The sequence below is a fragment of the Agelaius phoeniceus genome, chromosome 20 (genome assembly GCF_051311805.1).
Source record: "Agelaius phoeniceus isolate bAgePho1 chromosome 20, bAgePho1.hap1, whole genome shotgun sequence".
Classification (NCBI taxonomy): domain Eukaryota; kingdom Metazoa; phylum Chordata; class Aves; order Passeriformes; family Icteridae; genus Agelaius; species Agelaius phoeniceus.
The window spans coordinates 4,732,278-4,749,758 of NC_135284.1; the positions used below are offsets into that span (position 1 = coordinate 4,732,278).

A 17,481-nucleotide genomic window follows, 5' to 3' on the forward strand; every position below is an offset into this window, starting at 1 on the left:
ACGGCCCTGCCGGGGCAAATGCCACACACGAGGGTGCTGCCCTCCCTGCCGCCACCGCCGGCCCGAGGGAGAGCTGAGCAGGTCAGCAGGTCCTGCTGACACTGCCGAGGTCACCTGCACGGGCTGGGCTGAGTCACAGGCTCAGGAAGTGAATTGGGGTGTAGGCGGGGGTCCCCTCTGCCACCAGCTCTTGTTCACATAGCACTGTCACTGTTCAGTGGAGACTGCGTGGTTTCAGCCCCACTTCCTGCAGCTTCAGGGCCATTGACCTCTATGGCAGCCCCACGAGGGAGTTGCCACTCTCTGAGTCTCTGCATTGGCCGCTGGGGCCTTTCTCTATCTCCCCAAGGCAGGTGGAGCAGGCTCCAGTGCCTCCCAGGGACAAGCAGCTCCTCCCACACCCCAAAACCCTGTGGTGACACCCAGCTGCTGTTCTCCTTGTGGTGAGGGGGCAGCAGCAGCTCCATGCTGGGGTTGGTTCCAGGTTGTCCCCGACTGCAACAGTTCCTGTGCCACCAGCGAGTGCCAAGGCAGAGCACAGGCAGGGATGGCATCTAGCACGTGGCTGGTACAGAGCTGCAGCCTGGGGACACTGCTGTGTCCTCTGTGTGATGGGGATGGCATTGTCCTCCTGCTGGCATGCAGCAGACAGGACCTGACGTGCTCCCTGCTCTGCCTGCCTCCTCTAAGGGTTTGTGGGACCAGCACAGCCAGAAGGAGGGTGGGAGGCACGTGGTGAGGTTCTGCTTGCTGCCTTGCCTGGAGACACTTGTGGGAGGTGGCAGCATCAAGCCGCCTTGATTTAAAGCCAGATGACAACACTTGGAAATGAATTAAAAACCACTTCTTTCCATGGCCACTGCTGGCCCATGCAGCTCGTTGTTCCAGTGAGCCTCCGAGGGTTTGGCATGACTGAGGGAGGGTTGGGATCCTCACTGTGGGCAGGGGGAGCTCCCCATACCGTTGGGCAGGACAGGGTTGGTGGTCACCACGTGTGCCCAGGGCACATCTGGTGGGTCCAAGCCTGATCTCAGAAGGATTTGCATGGTGGATGTGTTCCACAGCAGCTCTGCTGTGCTCCATGGGTGACCGGTTCCTATTAGAGGCAACAAACATCAGCAAGTCCAGGGAAGCTATTTTTAAGCAGAGGAAGCACTAGAATAGCATCCTGAGTTTTTTAAGCCTGTGGCTTACTGAAGAGCCCAAGTCCTTCGAGAGCCTCGAAAGTCATACGTGAGCTCTGGGGTCCCGTTTTGGCAGCTGACTTGGGCCAGAGGTCCAGGTGCAGCCCAGAGGGCAGCCAGCCAGCCCCAGCAGACCCTCCCCCTGCGAGTGTGAGCACCTCTGGTCTCTGTGGGTGTGAAGGGCTTGACCAAGGACAGTGCTGTGAGCTTTCAGGGCTGGAACCCACCTGGTTTCCCAGCTGGATGGAGTTGGAAAAAGCAAGGCATGTGCAGGAGGTGGTAGGACAGTGAAATAGATATTCAGCCAAGGATCCCTACCCCACAGACCTCTGGCTGCCTGCTTGAGGTCCCTGTGTTAGGAGGCTGTTGGCAGGACTTATGCATCCCAAACTGGTTTGTTTTGTCTCTTGTCACCTTGACCTATTTCCATGTGAAGCCCCAGAACCCCTGTCCTCCCTCCCCCTTGGCACCAGTGCAGATGATCCTGGCAACTGCCAGTCCCACAAATAGGACAATTCCCAAAATACCTCAGTTTTCAAGGCCAATGCCAGTTCTCCCAAAGCCTGGACAGGGCTGTTTTTCTAGGAGAATGTTTTCTTGGAGGCTTTTGCCATCCTGCTCCCATGCGTACTGTGGGCCTGCAAGAGCTGATGTTTGGGGTGTGCAGGTGGGATGGATGCAGCCTCCTCCCATCCCCTTCCCCTGGATCTGTACGTGCCAGCCAGGCTTATCTTCTGCTCTCAGGGTCCATGGATCATAGGACTGACATCCTCCTTACTCACCATGTGTCCTTCCTTCTCCTCCAGGCCGTGCTGAAAGACCAGAGCCAAATGAGGCAGATGGAGCTGGAGATCAGACCTGTCTTTCTGGTCCCAGACACCAATGGTTTCATCGACCACCTGGGCAGTTTGGTCACGCTGCTGGACTGCAGGAAATTCATCCTGGTGGTGCCCCTGATCGGTGAGTAGGGCCAGTGCTGTGGTGGGGGCTCCCCCTCTCCCCTGGTGTGGTCTGTTCCTCCAGGCTGGCTCCCTCTCTCCATGCCCCACGTGCCCTCAGTGCCTGTGTGGTCTGGAGCTGGTCAGCTTGTGCCGTGGGACTGGACTTCATCCTGCCCTGTCTCATCCCAGTCGTTGTTGGCATTCCTTCAGCCCCTGTCACCCTGCTCCCTCCCTGCCAGCCCTCTGCCCACACCACTCAGCAAACTTCTCCCAGTGCTGCATTTGGGGGTGCCAGGGGGCTGGCAGAAAGCAGATGGGTGTTAAACAGGATTTGGAGGGAATTTCGAAGGGAGCAAGGAGGAGGAATTGTTAAACAATCAGAGCAGATAGCTTATCCCAGCTGAGCTGGGGCTTAGGCAGGCTGAGCAAATGGCCGGCCTGTGTCCCAGCAGCGTCTCAGAGCTGCTCAAGCCCAGCCCTTCTTTTTCTCCTTATAAAGCTCGCAGTAAAACAGCAAGCTGGTTCCCGTTATTGGTAAACACTGGCCCTGGCAGATAACGGCTGTGCTGCTGGGTGGTCTCCCGGGGTGGTGCAGCCCTGGGCCCGTGCCTTTGCTCTGGATGTTTGATCACGCTCCGGGCTGGAGGTGCCGCTCCTCCTGCCAGTGCCACCGCGGCGCCTGGCACGGCCCGGTGCCAGCCTGGCACTCACAGCATCCCCAGGGGCAGCAGGAGAGGCTGGGGCAGGAGTGGGGCTGGGCATTGCAGAGCCCACATCCCGTCCACAGCCCCCAGAGGATGGGGACCAGCTGGGTTCTGTGGGTGTCAGGCAGTGAGGTGGCACAGGTGCACCCCGTGGCATGTGGGGGTGCTGCCCTCCGAGCCATTGTGGGGGTTCCTTCTCAGCTCTGCCTGTCCCAGAGCCAATATCCAGCTGCTGCCCTTCCCCTCAGGCTGAGCAGCCCAGCTCAGGAGGGATTCTTGGGGCTGGCACCCCTGGGTGGGGAGAGCAGGGCTGGATGCCTGCCCAGCTCAGCACAGGAGCTGCCAAGTTGCTCCGTGGCTTGGCACTGCAGCTAAGCTAAGGGAAGGCAGTCAGCAGCACCAGCAGAGCCTGGGAAGCCCTGGGGGCTGTGGGGCATGTTAACACCTGGGAGAGGCAGGAACCTGCCCTGGAGCCATGGCTTTGCCTCCTGGTGCACTCCAGTTGTTGCTGGGAGACTTCTCCATCAAACCCCAGCCAAGGGCAGCAGGACAGCTGAAAACTCTGGTCCTCCCCCTGTCCAAGATACTGCTGCCCTCAACCTGCAAAAGGAGCCTGGCCTGCCCTGCCACAGGCACAACTGAGCACTTCTAGTGCCCTCCTGTCCTGCTGCCTCATCATATGGGAACAGAGTAACTCATCTCCCACTGCTGCCACAAGCCCCCAGAAGCACCCCAAAGCCAGCAATTCCCTGTCCATGCACAGGCTGGTCACATTCCCCCTCATCCCCCAGGACAGCCATCAGTATGGGCAGGAGGAAGCCATCCTCTGGGCCTGTGGCTGCTGGGAACAGAGGTCTTGGTGCCATGTCCCATGGGCAGGCTGGAGAGAGGCCCAGTGCCCTTCCCTCAGCACTGCTCCCTGCTCTTCCCGGGGGTGCAGCAAGGGGTTAAGCGCTTGGCTTCTCGTTGGGTTTGTTTCTCTTGCTCTTTAACCTGCTCCGTGCTCCTTGAGCCTGACCCCGCCATGGAGAAGCCAGGCCTGGTGCAGAAGCACAAACAAGCCTCCCCTTTGAAGCCTGTTTAGCTTGGAAGCAGGAAGGCGGATTTCGGGAGGGAATACCAGCTTTTCCTGTTTGATGTTCCGTTCTTGCACGGCTCCCCCCACCCCGGGCCCAGCCGTGCATTGTGTGGAAATGGCAGCATCAGGTCGGTAGCAAGAAGAGTCTCCAGCCAGGGAAGAGCAAAGCAGCTCCACGCAGATTTAATTGGAATACCCAGACAGTGAGTGCCAGTCTCACCATGGGACAGAGCGATCACGCAGGCTCCCCGGGCAGTGATTCACAGCACTGGGGAGAGGCCTCAGACCCCGAGCTCTCTCCCCGAACCCCCCAAGGAATGCATAGTTCCCACTTGAACTCAGGACTTGGCTCCAAGCTCGGAAACAATCTTCAGAAATGAAGCCATGGCTCAAACACACACACACACACACACACACACACACAGAGTGCAGAGGCTCCCTCGCACACACGTGCACACCAGCTCTGTGCACACACAGCCCTGCACACCAGCACAGCCAGGGGACACTTGTTTGCACATCTGGATGCACGTTTGTGTGCCCAGCCCTGCTGCCAGCTGTGAGGCCAGGCATACAAGGGTGTGTCCAGATGTGCTCAGAAGCATCATCACTCACACATGCAAAGCGGCTCTTCCAGCAGCCCCAGCACCCAAGGGTTGGTCCCTCCTGGAGTTCTGGGGTCCCTTGGGCTCGTCAGGATGGAGCAGCTGGAGTTCCCAACCCCTTGGCAGCAGTACAAGAGGTTCCAGTCAAGGTGAACAGGCTGGGAATCCACCTGGATTCCAAGCTCGTCTCGAGGCAGGACAGATGCGCAAAGCCAGATAGGTGAGGCGTTGAAAGGAGCGTGTTCCCTGCCAGGAGCACGGGGTGGTGGCTTCAAGTGGGAAAACAGGCCTGGGATTTGTGTGGGAAATAGTGCCAGGGTGGGAACTGCCTGCTTCCTGTTCCCATGTGCAGCCCTGCAGTCAGAGGCAGCAGTGCCACACGGGCAGGAGGCACAGTGCCACGGGCCAGCGCTGTGCTCGGAGATAGAGGAGCAGGATGCAGGAGTTCAGGGTTTCCTGACAGCCCTGGGCACGGACGTGCTGTTGGCATGGTACAGCAGTGTGGGATGGGGGGCACAGCAGTGCTCCCCAGCGTTTGGCAGGGCAGAGCCAGTTGCCCTCACCAGTTACACTGCGGGGGTGAGGTGCCTGAGCTCTCGGGGCTGACCCAGGTGACCCACGGAGGTGGAAGGCAGCAAAGCTTTTCCAGACCTGCAGCCAAGTCCAGGAGCACAGGGACACTGCAGCAGCTGAACCCAGATTTCCTGAGCCAGCTCCCAGTGCCCCGGCCCTGAGGCCTTGGCAACTTGCATGCTCCAGCAGCAGGTCACGGGAGCACCTTGTCCCATAGTAACTGTACCTCCTCTTCCTGTTTGAAGTGATAAACGAGCTGGATGGCCTGGCCAAGGGCCCAGAGATGGAGCACCGGGCTGCAGGCTATGCCCGCCAAGTGCAGGAGAGAGCCAGGAAGTCCATCGAGTTCCTGGAGGAGCGATTTGAGAGCAGGGACAACTGTTTGAGGGCTCTGACCAGCCGAGGCAACGAGCTGGAGTCCATCTCCTTCCGCAGTGAGGACACCACTGGCCAGCAGGTAAGGGGCATCGGGGAGCTCTTTGCCATCACCTCCTCTGGAAAACCAGGGGCCCTGAGGTCCATGAGCTCTGGCAGGGGGTTGCTCTGTGCCCCCACTTTGCAGCTGGCTGAGCAGGCCCTTGTGTCCCTGCTCTCACTGAGCTGTGTTGGGGTGTCTCGAGGCCGTGCAGCAGTCAGGGTGGTGGGGGTACAAAGTTTTCCCTGCCAAAGGTAACCTTGCCCTTTCTTTTCCAGGGAAACAATGATGACCTGATTCTGTCCTGCTGCCTCCACTATTGCAATGACAAGGCCAAGGATTTCATGCCCTCCAACAAAGGTGGGACATCCTCACATCCTCTTTGTCCCTATTCTGTGGCATTCCACAGACTCCTCCCGTTTCTCTTTCATGACCCTTGGATCTGTTTCCCTCCTGCATTTTGCCTCTTTCAACACCAAGGTGCCACCTCCTGCCTCAGGTCAGCCCCAGGCTGTGGCTCTCCCACCTCATTGCCAAAATGTCACCTCATGGCACCTTGGGGATGCCCTGGCCTGTGACCAACACACCATAAACATCCACAGATCCATTTTTTGTGGTGACAAAGGGCCAGAAAATGTCTCCTCCCCATGACCCCTGATGCCTTCTGTCCAGGACTCTTTTTCCTCTGCATTCCTGGTTGGCATCAGCCATGTGTGCTGGGACCAGACAGCCTCCAGGCTGTTGCCAGGGCGGCAGGGATGGGAATCACATCAGCAGCTGCCCAAGAAATCAACCCGCATTTGTCAGCACGAATTCTTAGCAGCTTAACTTGTCAGATTCACAGAGAAACCGTCACCAAATGTTTATGTGCAAATGATGCTGAATTTTGAAATCATGTGGATTATGGGGAATGGGGCCTGACAAGCTGACAGCCTCTGGTTTGTAACAAGGAGGCGCGTCACCAGCGCGGGGCAGAGGATGTTTATTGTTACACATTTCTTAAAGTGTCCGCGCAAAACCTCCCGCTCCCACTTGAGGCAGCTCTCAATCCCTGCCCTGCCTTCCCGCTGAGCCCCCAATTCCCTTCCTTCCAGCACAGGCCAGCCAGGTGCTTGCCCACCATCCCCAGCCCCAACACCGTGACCATAGCCCACATTCCTGGCCACCCTCCCCTTCCCCTCGTCCTGCTGCTCCCTGCGCAGCCAATCTGGGCCCATGTTGGGCTCCCATAAACTCTGTTTTTTCCATTCCCGTCCTGGCTCGGAGGCACTGTGTTTCCTGTGCTCATAGGAACAGTGCTCTGGTCACAGGACCCAGCTGCTTACACATAGCCCATATGCTTCCCCTGCCTCGCAGACACGTAAGCGTGGCTCCCACATCCCAGCCCGGCGCGTTGCGTGCGGGGCAGCTCATCCATCTGGGGGCAAGATCCCTCTGGTTCTTTCTCAGGCATCAACTCCCAGTGTCTGTCTGAGCCCCAGCCAGAAACGCCTCGGTGTCAGTGGCGACTCCAAAAAAGCTCCACAAAAAATAAGGGGTGGCTTTAGATCTTATAATGAGATCAACAGAATAATAGCACCAGCTTCCTGCTGGAGCCAGGGTCGCAGGCCGTCTTCCTGGCCTGGGTCAGGCAGGGACCTCCTCTTCCCAGCCTGTGGCCAGTCCACCACCCCTGTGGGCAGTGGGCAGTGATCACAAATCATCCCTGGGCAGCACAGAGAGGGGAGCAGATTGGCCTTGGGGATGCCGGGCTGTGTGCGAGGCCCACCAGGAAGCTTGGCAGGGAGCAGGGAGGGTAGGGGAGCACACCATGGGATGGATGAAGGCCTGGGGCAGGTCAGAGCTTCACTGTGCTCCGTGTGTGTCTCGTTGCAGACGATCCCATCCGTTTGCTCAGGGAAGTGGTTTTGCTGACGGACGACCGGAACCTGCGAGTCAAAGCGCTGACCCGCAACGTGCCGGTGCGGGACATCCCCACCTTCCTCAAGTGGGCTCAGGAGGGCTGAGGAGGCCAAGGGGGGCCCAGGGCCCCTGAGGGAGTCACGCAGCCCCTGACGGCGGGAGCCCGGCTCCAGCGGCCGCCTCGCCGCGCCGCCACCGCCGCCAGCCCACCACGAACAATAAACGCCACGTCTTCAACCCACCCCGGAATGGCCGTGCTGAGAAGGGCCCCCCGAGGGCAGAGCAGCTGGGAAGGTCATTGCTGTGGATGGTTCACGTGGAGGCTGGGCCCTTGAGGGGCCCGCCGGCCTTTGGGCAGTGCCAGCGCGGAGCTGGAGAGCCCCGCTGGCGAGGGAAGCTTTGGGTGAGCCCTGTGCTGGATCACCAGCCTTTTGCTTGGTTTGCTTGGGTGCAGAGAGCTCGAGTCACGCCTTGGTGGCTCTTTGGGTTTGTAGGCTGCGTAGGGCAGAGATTGGGGACACGCCGGCACAAGACTTTGGGATTGTTTAGTCCAGCCTGTACCCCTTGGAGAGGCCATGGGTTTCGAGGGCAGGTTTCCCCCTGCCCCAGCCTATTTGTCCTGCATGGCCAGACAGCCCCAGGTCCCCATCCCCTTCCCCACCGTGTGCTGCCCCACGCAGGAGTGCTGCTTGCAGAGGGGTTTGTCCTCTCCGTGGTGCGGGGTTTGCTTGTTGAGTTTCATTTTTTCAGTGTAGGTTAGTTTTCAGGTGTGTGCCCTGCCTGCTTTGCTGGGGGAGGCTTTGAACACCCCCAGAGCTGCTTTGTCCTGATCCCCTGCCCACCCCAGCTGTTACTTTCCCCTTCCCTTCTCCCCCAAACCCCTTAGTCCTACCCTGCTACCTTTAGGCATGCTTTTGACCTAGGACTCAGTGTGAGGCTAACAGAATTCTCCAAGGACCCCAGGACCGGCTGTCTCATGGGTACTGTGTGTCCTCACATTGCCACAGGCCCCTCTTCCATGTGGGATCTGGCTTCTGCCTATGGCTGCAGAGTCAGAGAGAACCACAGAAATGCTCAGCCCCATTATTTGCCTAGCTGAGAGGGTCCATGGATGGAGCCATTGCCTCGTCCCTGGGTCATTTTGCACTTGGATTTGGGGTTGGGGTGCTGCTAAGCCTTCCACACCCCACCTTGTCCCATCACCAAGTGTCCCATCCCCAGTGACACACCAGATACAGAAGCTAAGAGGGAGCATTAACCCCTGAACCAGAGCCCCTGGAGCTCTGTCAAGTCCCAGTCCCCTGAGCCAGGGTGGGAGCAGCCCCAAGGCCACCCCTGGTCCCCGCTGGGGCGCCGCAGCCGTGGGAGGGAAGTGTCAGAGGTGGCAGAGGAAGCAGCAGGACAGAGCCCAGCGTTTTCCTTTCCTGTGTGGGTGGCTCAGACCCAGAGTCTGCATCAGGAAGCTCAGTCACCCCTGTGCCAGCCACCCCAGTGCCAGCCCCCAGCCCCAGGGGCAGGGCCAGCAGCAGGGTCAGAGCCTCGGCAGCGCGATGGACACACAGACTGTGCTGGATGACCTGTGCCAGAGCAGCGCCCAGCCCGGGGCACCGGGCACAGAGACTTTGGGGTGCCCATGGCTGCTGTGGGGCACACGGAGCCATTGGCACAGCACCCACACCCTGATTCCTTGCCCACAGCCGTGCTGGCTGCCAGCTTTGCAGAGACTTCGCCTTCTCCTCCACACCGGGTGTGTTTCAGTGTTTGTTTTCTTACGGCGCTGCCCCAGCGCTCCTTTCCGAGGTACCACCAGCCTGGAGGGCCCTGCAGCTCTGCCAGATGTGTCACAGGCTCAGCCATGGGACAGTTTTGGTGCCAGCAGACCAGGTGGCACAACAGTGAGCAGAGCTTGAGCACCTGGGGCCGTCCCTGCCAGGCTGCTGGGAGCCCTTGTCTCGGGGCAGCGCCCGCATTCGGGATGTTAAATTGGTTTTAATGATTTTTAGTATTAAACGTGTGTCAGTGCAGCATGGTGTGTCATTTGTTGTCAGCCCATGAGTTGCTGCTGAGGTTGGGGTGGGGGACACCAGGGAGGGGCAGCAGTGGGACACATTGTAAGGATGACAGCGGCCCTGTCCCACCTGCGTCTGCTGCTGCCCCCCAGCTGAGGGAGTCTGGGCTAACCAGATGCACAACAGAGCCCCTTGGGTCCCCTCCCTGCAGCTCTGCACCCCCAGGTGACCCCTGGGTTCACTCCCAGCCGTGCTCAGCTTCAGCCCTGCACCAGCCAAGCCCCTCCCCAGAGAAGAACGCGAGGCCACGCGTGTTAATGTCATTTTATTGCTCATTCCGTTTTGACTATAGAAAAAAAAAAGGGCGAGAAGCCCGTGTACAAATTGGACGTGATACAGGGGGGGCCGGGGCCCCGCTGGGCGCTGCCAGCTGTGCTTTGGGTGCTGCCACCGCCGCAGTCACCCCACGGCAGCTCCGGGGGACCGGGGCAGCCCCGGGAGGCTCGGGGGCAGCTGGGCAGGAGCGGCAGCTCAGGCTAAGGCACAGTGGCTGCGAGGCCGGGGGCAGTCGCTGCTGGCGGCCGCCCGGAGCCTCGTGTGCAAAGGAGAGGAGGGGGCTCAGGAGGGGGGAGAAGCTTCACATTTGCCCCAACGGAGGGGTCAGGGCACGGGCCGGGGGGGTCCAGGCTGGGGGGACTTGGCCCACACCGAGCAGAAGGTGGGAGAGGGGGTGCGGTGCTGGCAGAAGGTGCCCGGGGGGGACTCGGCCCCAGGTCACATCACCCCCCTGGGCTCTGCCCCACCGCCCCCTCCCGCAGCCCCTGCCCACCTCCCGTAGCTGACAAACCAGAGACCGCTTTGTCTTTGTCATGGACCCCCCGGCCCGGCCCGGCCGCGCTGGAGACGGGCGTCTTTGGCAAAAAATAAAAAAATAAAAAATAATCAAGGCGAGTGTGGCCGCCCGAGGGCGAATCCGCCGGGTCCCGGGGCTGGCCCGGGTGCCCCGGGCATCCCTGATGGCGAGGCAGGGCCCAGGGGCTCAGTCTGGGACAGGCCCTGCCCCACCTCCCAAAAACACGGGGAGCAGCCGGCTGAGCCCCTGCGCTGGGGACGGGAGGTCAGTGCTTGCTTCGGGGCGAGGAGCATCGCGATTCCCCGGCCCCCCCAGCATGGACGTGACCGCCGCTGTCCCGTCCCGCGCCCGCTGCTCAGCCCGCACCGTCCCCCTCCGTCAGTCCGTCCCGAGCCCCCGGGGGATGCTCGGGCACACACCCCCAGCCCAGCGCTGGCCGCTCCCGCTCACACGGAGCCGTCGCTCCGGCCACGACGGACGAACTACTCACGGCGCTCGGGGAGGCACAGTCCGGGTCCCGTCGCGGCAAAGCCGAGCGCCGGCGGCTCCCAGCGCGGGGCCGGAGCGACGCGGCGGCTGCCGAGGGCGTCCCCTGGCCCGGGGGCAGCCCTGAGGTAAGGAGCGGGCTCATGTCCTCCAAAGCCTCGGGGCGCAGCCCGGCCTCACAGCTTGTGCGTCGCTGCCGCCCGGTGCCGGGGTCCCGGCACCCCCCACGGCCAGGGGCGGAGGTGCCGCGGGGTCAGTCCCTGATTTGTCGGCTTCTCCCGAGGGACACGCCGTCCATCCATCCCGGAGCAGCTCTCATGGCACCTTCGCTACTGAGCGAGTTCTCCGGGACCGCCGGCAGCGCCTGGGGACGAGCACCCATCACCTCTCGCCCCCCCCCCAGCTCCACACGGGGCAGCGAGGGGAGCCCAGCGGCCCCCCCAGCCCCCCGGCCAGGCCGGTGCTAGGGGGGCGAGTATCGCTCTATGGTCCGGGCGGCCTCGGTGTGGAGGTGTGGAGCCTGCGCCAGCACCTCGGCCGCCTTGTCCTGGCTCAGCCCCAGGTGCTCGGCCGTGAACTTGGCCAGGGGGTAGAGGCTCTCCATGGCCTTGGGGTCGCTGAGGAAGTGCGAGGTGTGGGACAGCAGCTCGGCCGCCTTCTCCTGCTTGAGCCCCAGCTGGTCGGCGGTGAGCCGGGCCATGGCGTAGACGCTGTCGGGGAAGTCCAGCTTGGCTTTGCCGTCGGGGCCGGCCGCGTGCATCTTCATGTGGCTGATGAGGTTGCGCTGCTGGGCGAACTTCCCGCCGCACACCTGGCACTCGTAGGGCTTCTCGCCCGAGTGGATGCGCATGTGCTCGGTCAGGCGGTACTGGCGGGTGAAGCGCATCCCGCAGGCGTCGCAGGCGAAAGGCTTCAGGCCGAGGTGGCTGCGCATGTGGCGGGTCATGGTGCCGCGCTGCGTGAACTTCTTGCCGCAGATGGTGCAGGGGTAGGGGCGCGTCAGCCAGTGCGTCTTCTCGTGCTGCCGCAGCGTGGCCGGGTCCTTGTAGGACTTGTCGCAGGAGGAGCAGCGGTAAGGCCGCAAGATGTCACCCAGCCCCGGGCCACCTTTGTCCAGGAAGGGCACGGCCTGCTCGGCCGCCGCCTTGTGATAGAGCTCCTCTTCGTTGTGGGCCTCCACGTGGGCGTTCAGCTGCTCGGAGCTGGGGAAGCCCTTGCCGCAGGGGATGCAGACGTACAGGTTGTCGCCCAGGCTCTCCGGCTCGTAGCCCAGGTGGTTGCAGTAGCGATCCAGCGCGTCGCCGGGCGAGGGGCCCTCGCTGCTGCCCGTCTCCTCGCTCGTGCTGTTGTCAGGCTCCAGGTCGTTGCTCTCCACGCTGGGGTAGCGGGGCTGCGGTGCCGCAGGCGGCGATTCGGCCTTCTCCTCTCGCTCCAGCTCCTTCTCCGCCTCCCCCTCGTCCAGGTAGGGGCCCAGGGGCTCGTGCTTCATCCAGCGGTACATCAGCTCTCGCCCGTCGGCGCGGGGCAGCGGGGGCTCGGCGCAGGGCGGCGTGCTGCGGAAGGGGTCGGGGGCGTGCGGGTGTCCCCCCGGCTCAGCGCCCGGCGGGGAGTCCTTGTAGGCAGCGGCGTGGCTGCCCAGGAGGCCGGCGCTGACAGGAGGGCTGTCGTGCCGCGGGGGCAGCGAGGGCTCGCGGGGCTCGCTGGGCAGCAGGCGGTCAGTGGGCAGGAGCTGGGCGGAGGGGCCGGTGGGGCTCTTCTTGGAGAGGTCGAGGCCGCAGGGCGGCGAGCAGTGGCGCTCGGGCGGGCACAGCCCGTGGGGGTGCAGCGGGGCGCCCTGGGCGGCCGAGGCGTACAGCTCCCCGCACTGAGTGTTGAGAGGCGCCGCCGGCTCCACGGGAGGCAGGTCCACGGGCCGTGGCGTCCCCGAGTAGCAAGCCTGGATGACCGGCGTGGCGGCCCGCAGCCCGCGGCCCAGCTTGTAGGGCGCGTAGCCCCCGCGCAGGTGGCAGTACTTGCCGCTGCGCTTCAGCTTCTTCTTGCAGAGGGCCACCAAGCCGGGGATCTGGAGGTAGCTGGCGGCAGCCAGCACAGCACCCAGGCTCTGCTCGCTGCCCGGCTCGCACTCGGCCAGGCGGCCGGTGTAGATGAAGTCGAGGATGAGGCGGAAGATGCCGGGGCTCACCATCTCATGGTCCAGGTTGAGCAGGTTGTCGTGGACCACCAGCGACTTGAGGTAGGCGCTGCTGGCGGCCAGGATGTTCTTGTGCGCACGGAAAAGCGCGTTCTGCACCACGATGATCACGTCGCACAGGAAGCCCTTGGTGCGCTGCGTGTTCAGCTGCAGCAGCAGCTGCCGCGAGTGGCTCGGCACCTCCATGGCGTCCAGCATCCCGCTCCTCGCCCGCCGCCCTGCAACACAGCGGCCGCCCCGTCAGCGCCGTGCCCGGCCCCGCGGGCCCGCCGCAACGCGCGGGGGGCTCGACGTGCGCGGCCGGAGCTTCACCCACGCGTGGGGTGGGCGGCGTGGCGGGGGCGGGTCTGAGCCCCACGCACCGCTGAGTCCCGGCCGCTCTGCGCGGCCGCCCGGCCGGTGCCACCGCTTATATGGGGGCTCGTTTCTCGGCGGGTCGGGGGGGCGGGAGGGGGGCGAAAACCCCCGGAGGGTTTTGGAGAAAGTGACATCACCCGCCGCCGCCGCCGCCAGTGCCGCGCCCCGGCCCCGCCAGCCGTGGGATCCCGAGACCCCGCGCCCACCTGCCAGGGGAGAGCAGGGGGGAACACCCCGAGCCGGTGCCCGCCACCGCCCGCCCGGCCGCCGGTCCCCGCTCCCCGCCGCGCCTCCCCGCTTCTTATGCGCCCCGGTCCCGGGAGGCGGCGGGCCGGACCCCCCGGGCGCCCCCCGCCCCCGTTTCCTCTCCCCCCCTCGAGGTGAGCGGGGGGACGGTCGGGGGTGTGGGGGGCAGCGGGACCTCCCCTCCCCGCCTCCGTCCCGGTGCCGGTGCCCCCCGCCCAGGTGCGTGAAGCCAAGAGCCCGCGGAGCGGCTTTTTCGGCCGATTTCCCCGCATTTCGGGGTGTTCCCCCCCTCCTTTTACCTGGGCGTCCGGTGGCCTCCGCCAACCAGCTGAGGTCTCGGTGAACTCTCATGGCTCAGCCCCGTGGGGGCCGCCGCCGGTTGCTGCTCCCCTCCACCCTCCTCTTCCTCTGCTGCTTCTCTTCCTCCATACCCCGCGCTCCCGGCCGGTCCTACGGAACGGGAGGAGGAGGAAGAGGAGGAGGAGGTGGTTGTGGAAGAAGCAGCAGCGGTTCCTCGGGGTTCCCGACGCCGCCAGCTCGGAGGTGAAACCCGGGCTGCGAACTCCCCCTGACCCCGGCCTGAACTCCGAGCAGCGCCGCTGGCTGTTAAAGGGACGGCGGGAGGTTTTCCTCCTCCCATCCCCGGGCGGGGCACCGACAAGCCGGGCCCCCCCCTTTACACACCCCTCCCTCCCCATCCCGGTCTCCTCCTCCTCCTCCCAGCCCGGTTTTTCCCTCCTCCCGGTCTTCTCCTGCCGCGCCCCGACCGCCCCCTCGGGGGTCTCGATCCTCGCACATCGCTCTTTGCCCGGGGACAGCCGGGTGGGGCCGGGAGCCCCGCAGAGGGGGGGCCCGGGGGTGTCCCCGGGCAAAGGGCGAGGTGTCCCCCCCGTCGGTACCGCTCGTAGGGCGCCATCTAGCGGCTCCCGGTGCGCTCCACCCCGCCCGGTACCGGAGGCGGCTCCTCCCCGGCAGGTGGGACCCGACGGGGCGGACGGGGCTGGGGAGCGATAGAGCAGAGGGGTTTCGCTCGCCGCCCCGCCCGAGGGATGGGTGCTGATGGGCAGAGCGGGGGGGCACCCATCGGTTGGGAAGGCTGGAGAGGGTGGTCGCGTTTTGGGGCGCAGAGGGTGGAAGGTCGTGTCCGATGAGTGGAGATGATGTGGGAAGGGGTTCTGGGGAGCAGGGAGGGAAGGCAGACGGGCGCAATTTTCTGGTGAGGGGGGAGAGCAGAGAGCGGGAGGGGCGCGCAGCGCTGGCGCCCAGATGTGCGGTGGCGGTGGCGGTGGCTGGGGTGGGCTGGGGGCTTGCGGTGGTTTGGGATGAGGAGGAGGAGGAGGAGGGGGAGGCAGAGCCACGTTTCCCCCCCGCTTTATCCCTCCAGCCGTCGCTGAAAAAGCTGCTGGGCTTGGGGTGCAGCATGGGGTACCCCCCTTGGCGCGGGGGGAGCCGCCTCTCGCTTCACACTTTCACTTCTCCTTTCTCACAGCCGCAGCCTCTTGCACAACCTCCTGCTACAGCAAAGCATCGTGATGGGCTTCCCCAGGCCGGCTGCTAATCCTGGGGTGTCCCGCTGGCACCCCCTGGCCTGAGCAGGGCAACCCGAGCAGTGCCATCCCTCCCACCTGGGCCCTTGAGGTTTCACCCCATAACCCCGGTCCCCTGGTGAAGGGGAGCCAATGTGGGGGCCCTGGTGCCTGGGACAGGCTTTGGCCAGCCCTGAATTCGGGACAGAAAGGGATGGGTGCTGGCAGGGAGGGTGCGGGCTGGTGGCAGCCCTTGCCCTCACAGCTCAGCATCGCTCACCTGGAACCCACCCTCAGATTCCCTTCAGATTCAGCGGGTCCCAGTTCGCTGCGGAAATGTCACCCTGGGGACCGGGACGGAGTGTCACTGCCCGCGGGCTCATCCCAGGCTCAGAAATTCCCCTCCCTGCTCCCCATGCTGGGCTCTTGTCCACAGGAAGAGCCGGGATCCTGGGAGCGGGACGTGGGCGACCCTCGTTAGAGCCGCGGTTTAATCCCAACTCTCCGGGCACTAATTTCTCCCCCCTCTCCCACTTTTTTTTCTTTTCCCCCCTCTTCAATTAACGGCTGGAAGTGTTTCAGGTTCTGGCAGCGAGCTCTGGACGTCGCTGTGAGCGATGGCTCCCGCGGGCTCCGTGCCGGTAATTTATGGGGCTGAGCTGCATAAATCACGGCAGCGAGCGGCTCCCAGACAGCTGCATCCCCCGGGGCCGGCCGGGACCCCGGGCTGCCCCAGCTACCTGCTGAGTGACGCCGAGCCTCGGGGGCAGCGGCCGAGCGAGGCAATGGAAAAACCCTTCACCTTTTCCACCCTCCTTTGCAGCTCCTCTCCCATTCCCGGCCTCTCCCAGGAGCAGAGGGGCGGATCGGTGCCCGCAGGGCTTTGGGGCAGGTGGAGGGGTTTTTTCTTTTTGCACGAGTATCCCCCGTCCTGTCCTGCTCGGCTTTCTGGAGGGATCCTAACCCAGCAGCCTGAGCCAGCGTTGCGCACCCAGAGCTCTCAGAAACTGCCGGGTGTCCCCAGGGAGCTGCAGCCCATGTCCAGCTCCGAGGGACATCGGGGACGGCCGGGCTGCAGGACCGCGGGAGGAGCCAGCGCCGGCAGCGCGCAGAGAAAGGGGCATTTTCGCCTCAATGTGCTGAGCAGATTGGAACCAGCTCTGGTTAAGTCATTGGCTCTGTTGGGAGGTCTGAGCTGGAGCGTTTCCCGCCTGTGCCCCCTCCCCACGATCAATCAAAGTTGCAGCAAATTAGCCCAGATGCTGGGAGATTCGGTTCAAATCCAGCTGTGGTTTGGATCGCGTTCGCATGCCTGGCTTCATGTGGGACCTGGGCTTTTGGACAGGATACAGCCCCCCGGTCTCTGCAGGGCCCTGTTTCCCAGCGCAGCCTCTCCCCAAAGCCCACACACATGTCTTCCATTACTGCCCTTGGCCAGCGGGGCCGCATCCGGCAGCGCCAGGAGCCTGCAGCCCCCGCTGGCAGCTCCAGCTCCGTTCTGCCGGCGGGGCCGGGGTAGAGCAGCCCCGACAGTGCGCCCCTGTGTGTGCGGGGGATGTGTGCGTGTGTCCCCTCCACTGAGGGGCTGAGGCTGTGCAACTCGTGACACTGCTGAGCCCTGGGTCACCCCTGCCCATCTCCTGAGCTGCTCCGGTGCCAAGGCCCTGGGGGCAGCCACGGGACCCTGCCGAGCTCTCCCGGGGTGCCCCCATCAGGAGAGGATCCCTGGGAAGGGCAGAGGTTCCCTGGCACAGCACAGGCCCAGCCAGGGTGGCTGCTCCCTGCTGGGCTGCCTGGGTGGCATTGCTGGCATGGACAATGGGAGTCATTCCCTGGGGGGTGATGCTCCAGTGGCTTGGGAAGCCTTTTCTGTGGGCTTGATGGGGCAATGGGACCCTTTTCTTTTGGGGTGACACTGAGAGGACCCTTTTTTACAGAGTGGTCAGACAAGGCACCTATCCCTGCAAGGTGATATTTCACGGAGCAGGACAACCCTTCCTTGTGGAAGGATAGCCAGGTGCACAAGAGACAGACTCAAAGAGCAAGAGCTGAGACTGGGAGAGACCTCAGGAAGTCATCCCCAGCCCCAGCAGGGTCACCAGGGCTGGCTGCACAGGACCTTGCCCAGGTGGTTTTGGGTATCTCCAAGGATGGGGACCCCAGCAGCTCCCTGGGCAGCCCAGGCCAGTGCTCCCCTCCCAGTGTGAAAGGGCTCCCTGGTGGTGGGACTCAGCTGTGCCACCTGCCCCTGGCACTGGGCAGCAGGAGCTGAGTCTGGCTCTGCCCTCTCCACACCCTCCAGGGCTGTGCATGCACTGACAGGTCCCTGGAGCCTCCTCTTTCCCAGCCCTCTGCCTCTCCTCATCAGGGAGATGCTCCAGCCTTTTGCTCCTCTTGGTGCTCCTTCCCTGGAC

At 63.6% G+C, this 17,481-nt stretch overlaps 2 protein-coding genes across 4 annotated transcripts in view; one reads left to right on the forward strand and one right to left on the reverse strand.

Moving 5' to 3' along the window:
• Positions 1-9,423, forward strand: part of SMG6 (SMG6 nonsense mediated mRNA decay factor) — a 107,971-nt gene extending 98,548 nt beyond the window's left edge. For all 3 annotated transcript variants that reach the window (XM_077188674.1, XM_054646859.2, XM_054646860.2), the window contains exons 16-19: positions 1,991-2,144; positions 5,328-5,539; positions 5,776-5,857; positions 7,373-9,423. In XM_077188674.1, coding sequence (XP_077044789.1) covers positions 1,991-2,144; positions 5,328-5,539; positions 5,776-5,857; positions 7,373-7,503 — 579 coding nt within the window. In that variant the 3' untranslated portion in view covers positions 7,504-9,423. The remainder of the gene's footprint in view (positions 1-1,990; positions 2,145-5,327; positions 5,540-5,775; positions 5,858-7,372) is intronic.
• A 303-nt stretch (positions 9,424-9,726) lies between these two features.
• HIC1 (HIC ZBTB transcriptional repressor 1) lies at positions 9,727-14,197 on the reverse strand. The gene is made up of 2 exons (XM_054647147.2): positions 13,841-14,197; positions 9,727-13,156 (listed from the first exon to the last, which is right to left on the reverse strand). Exons 1-2 carry the CDS (start codon positions 13,890-13,892, stop codon positions 11,211-11,213), a joined length of 1,998 nt encoding a protein of 665 aa, XP_054503122.1. The 5' UTR covers positions 13,893-14,197; the 3' UTR covers positions 9,727-11,210.
• Positions 14,198-17,481: the final 3,284 nt, after the last annotated feature.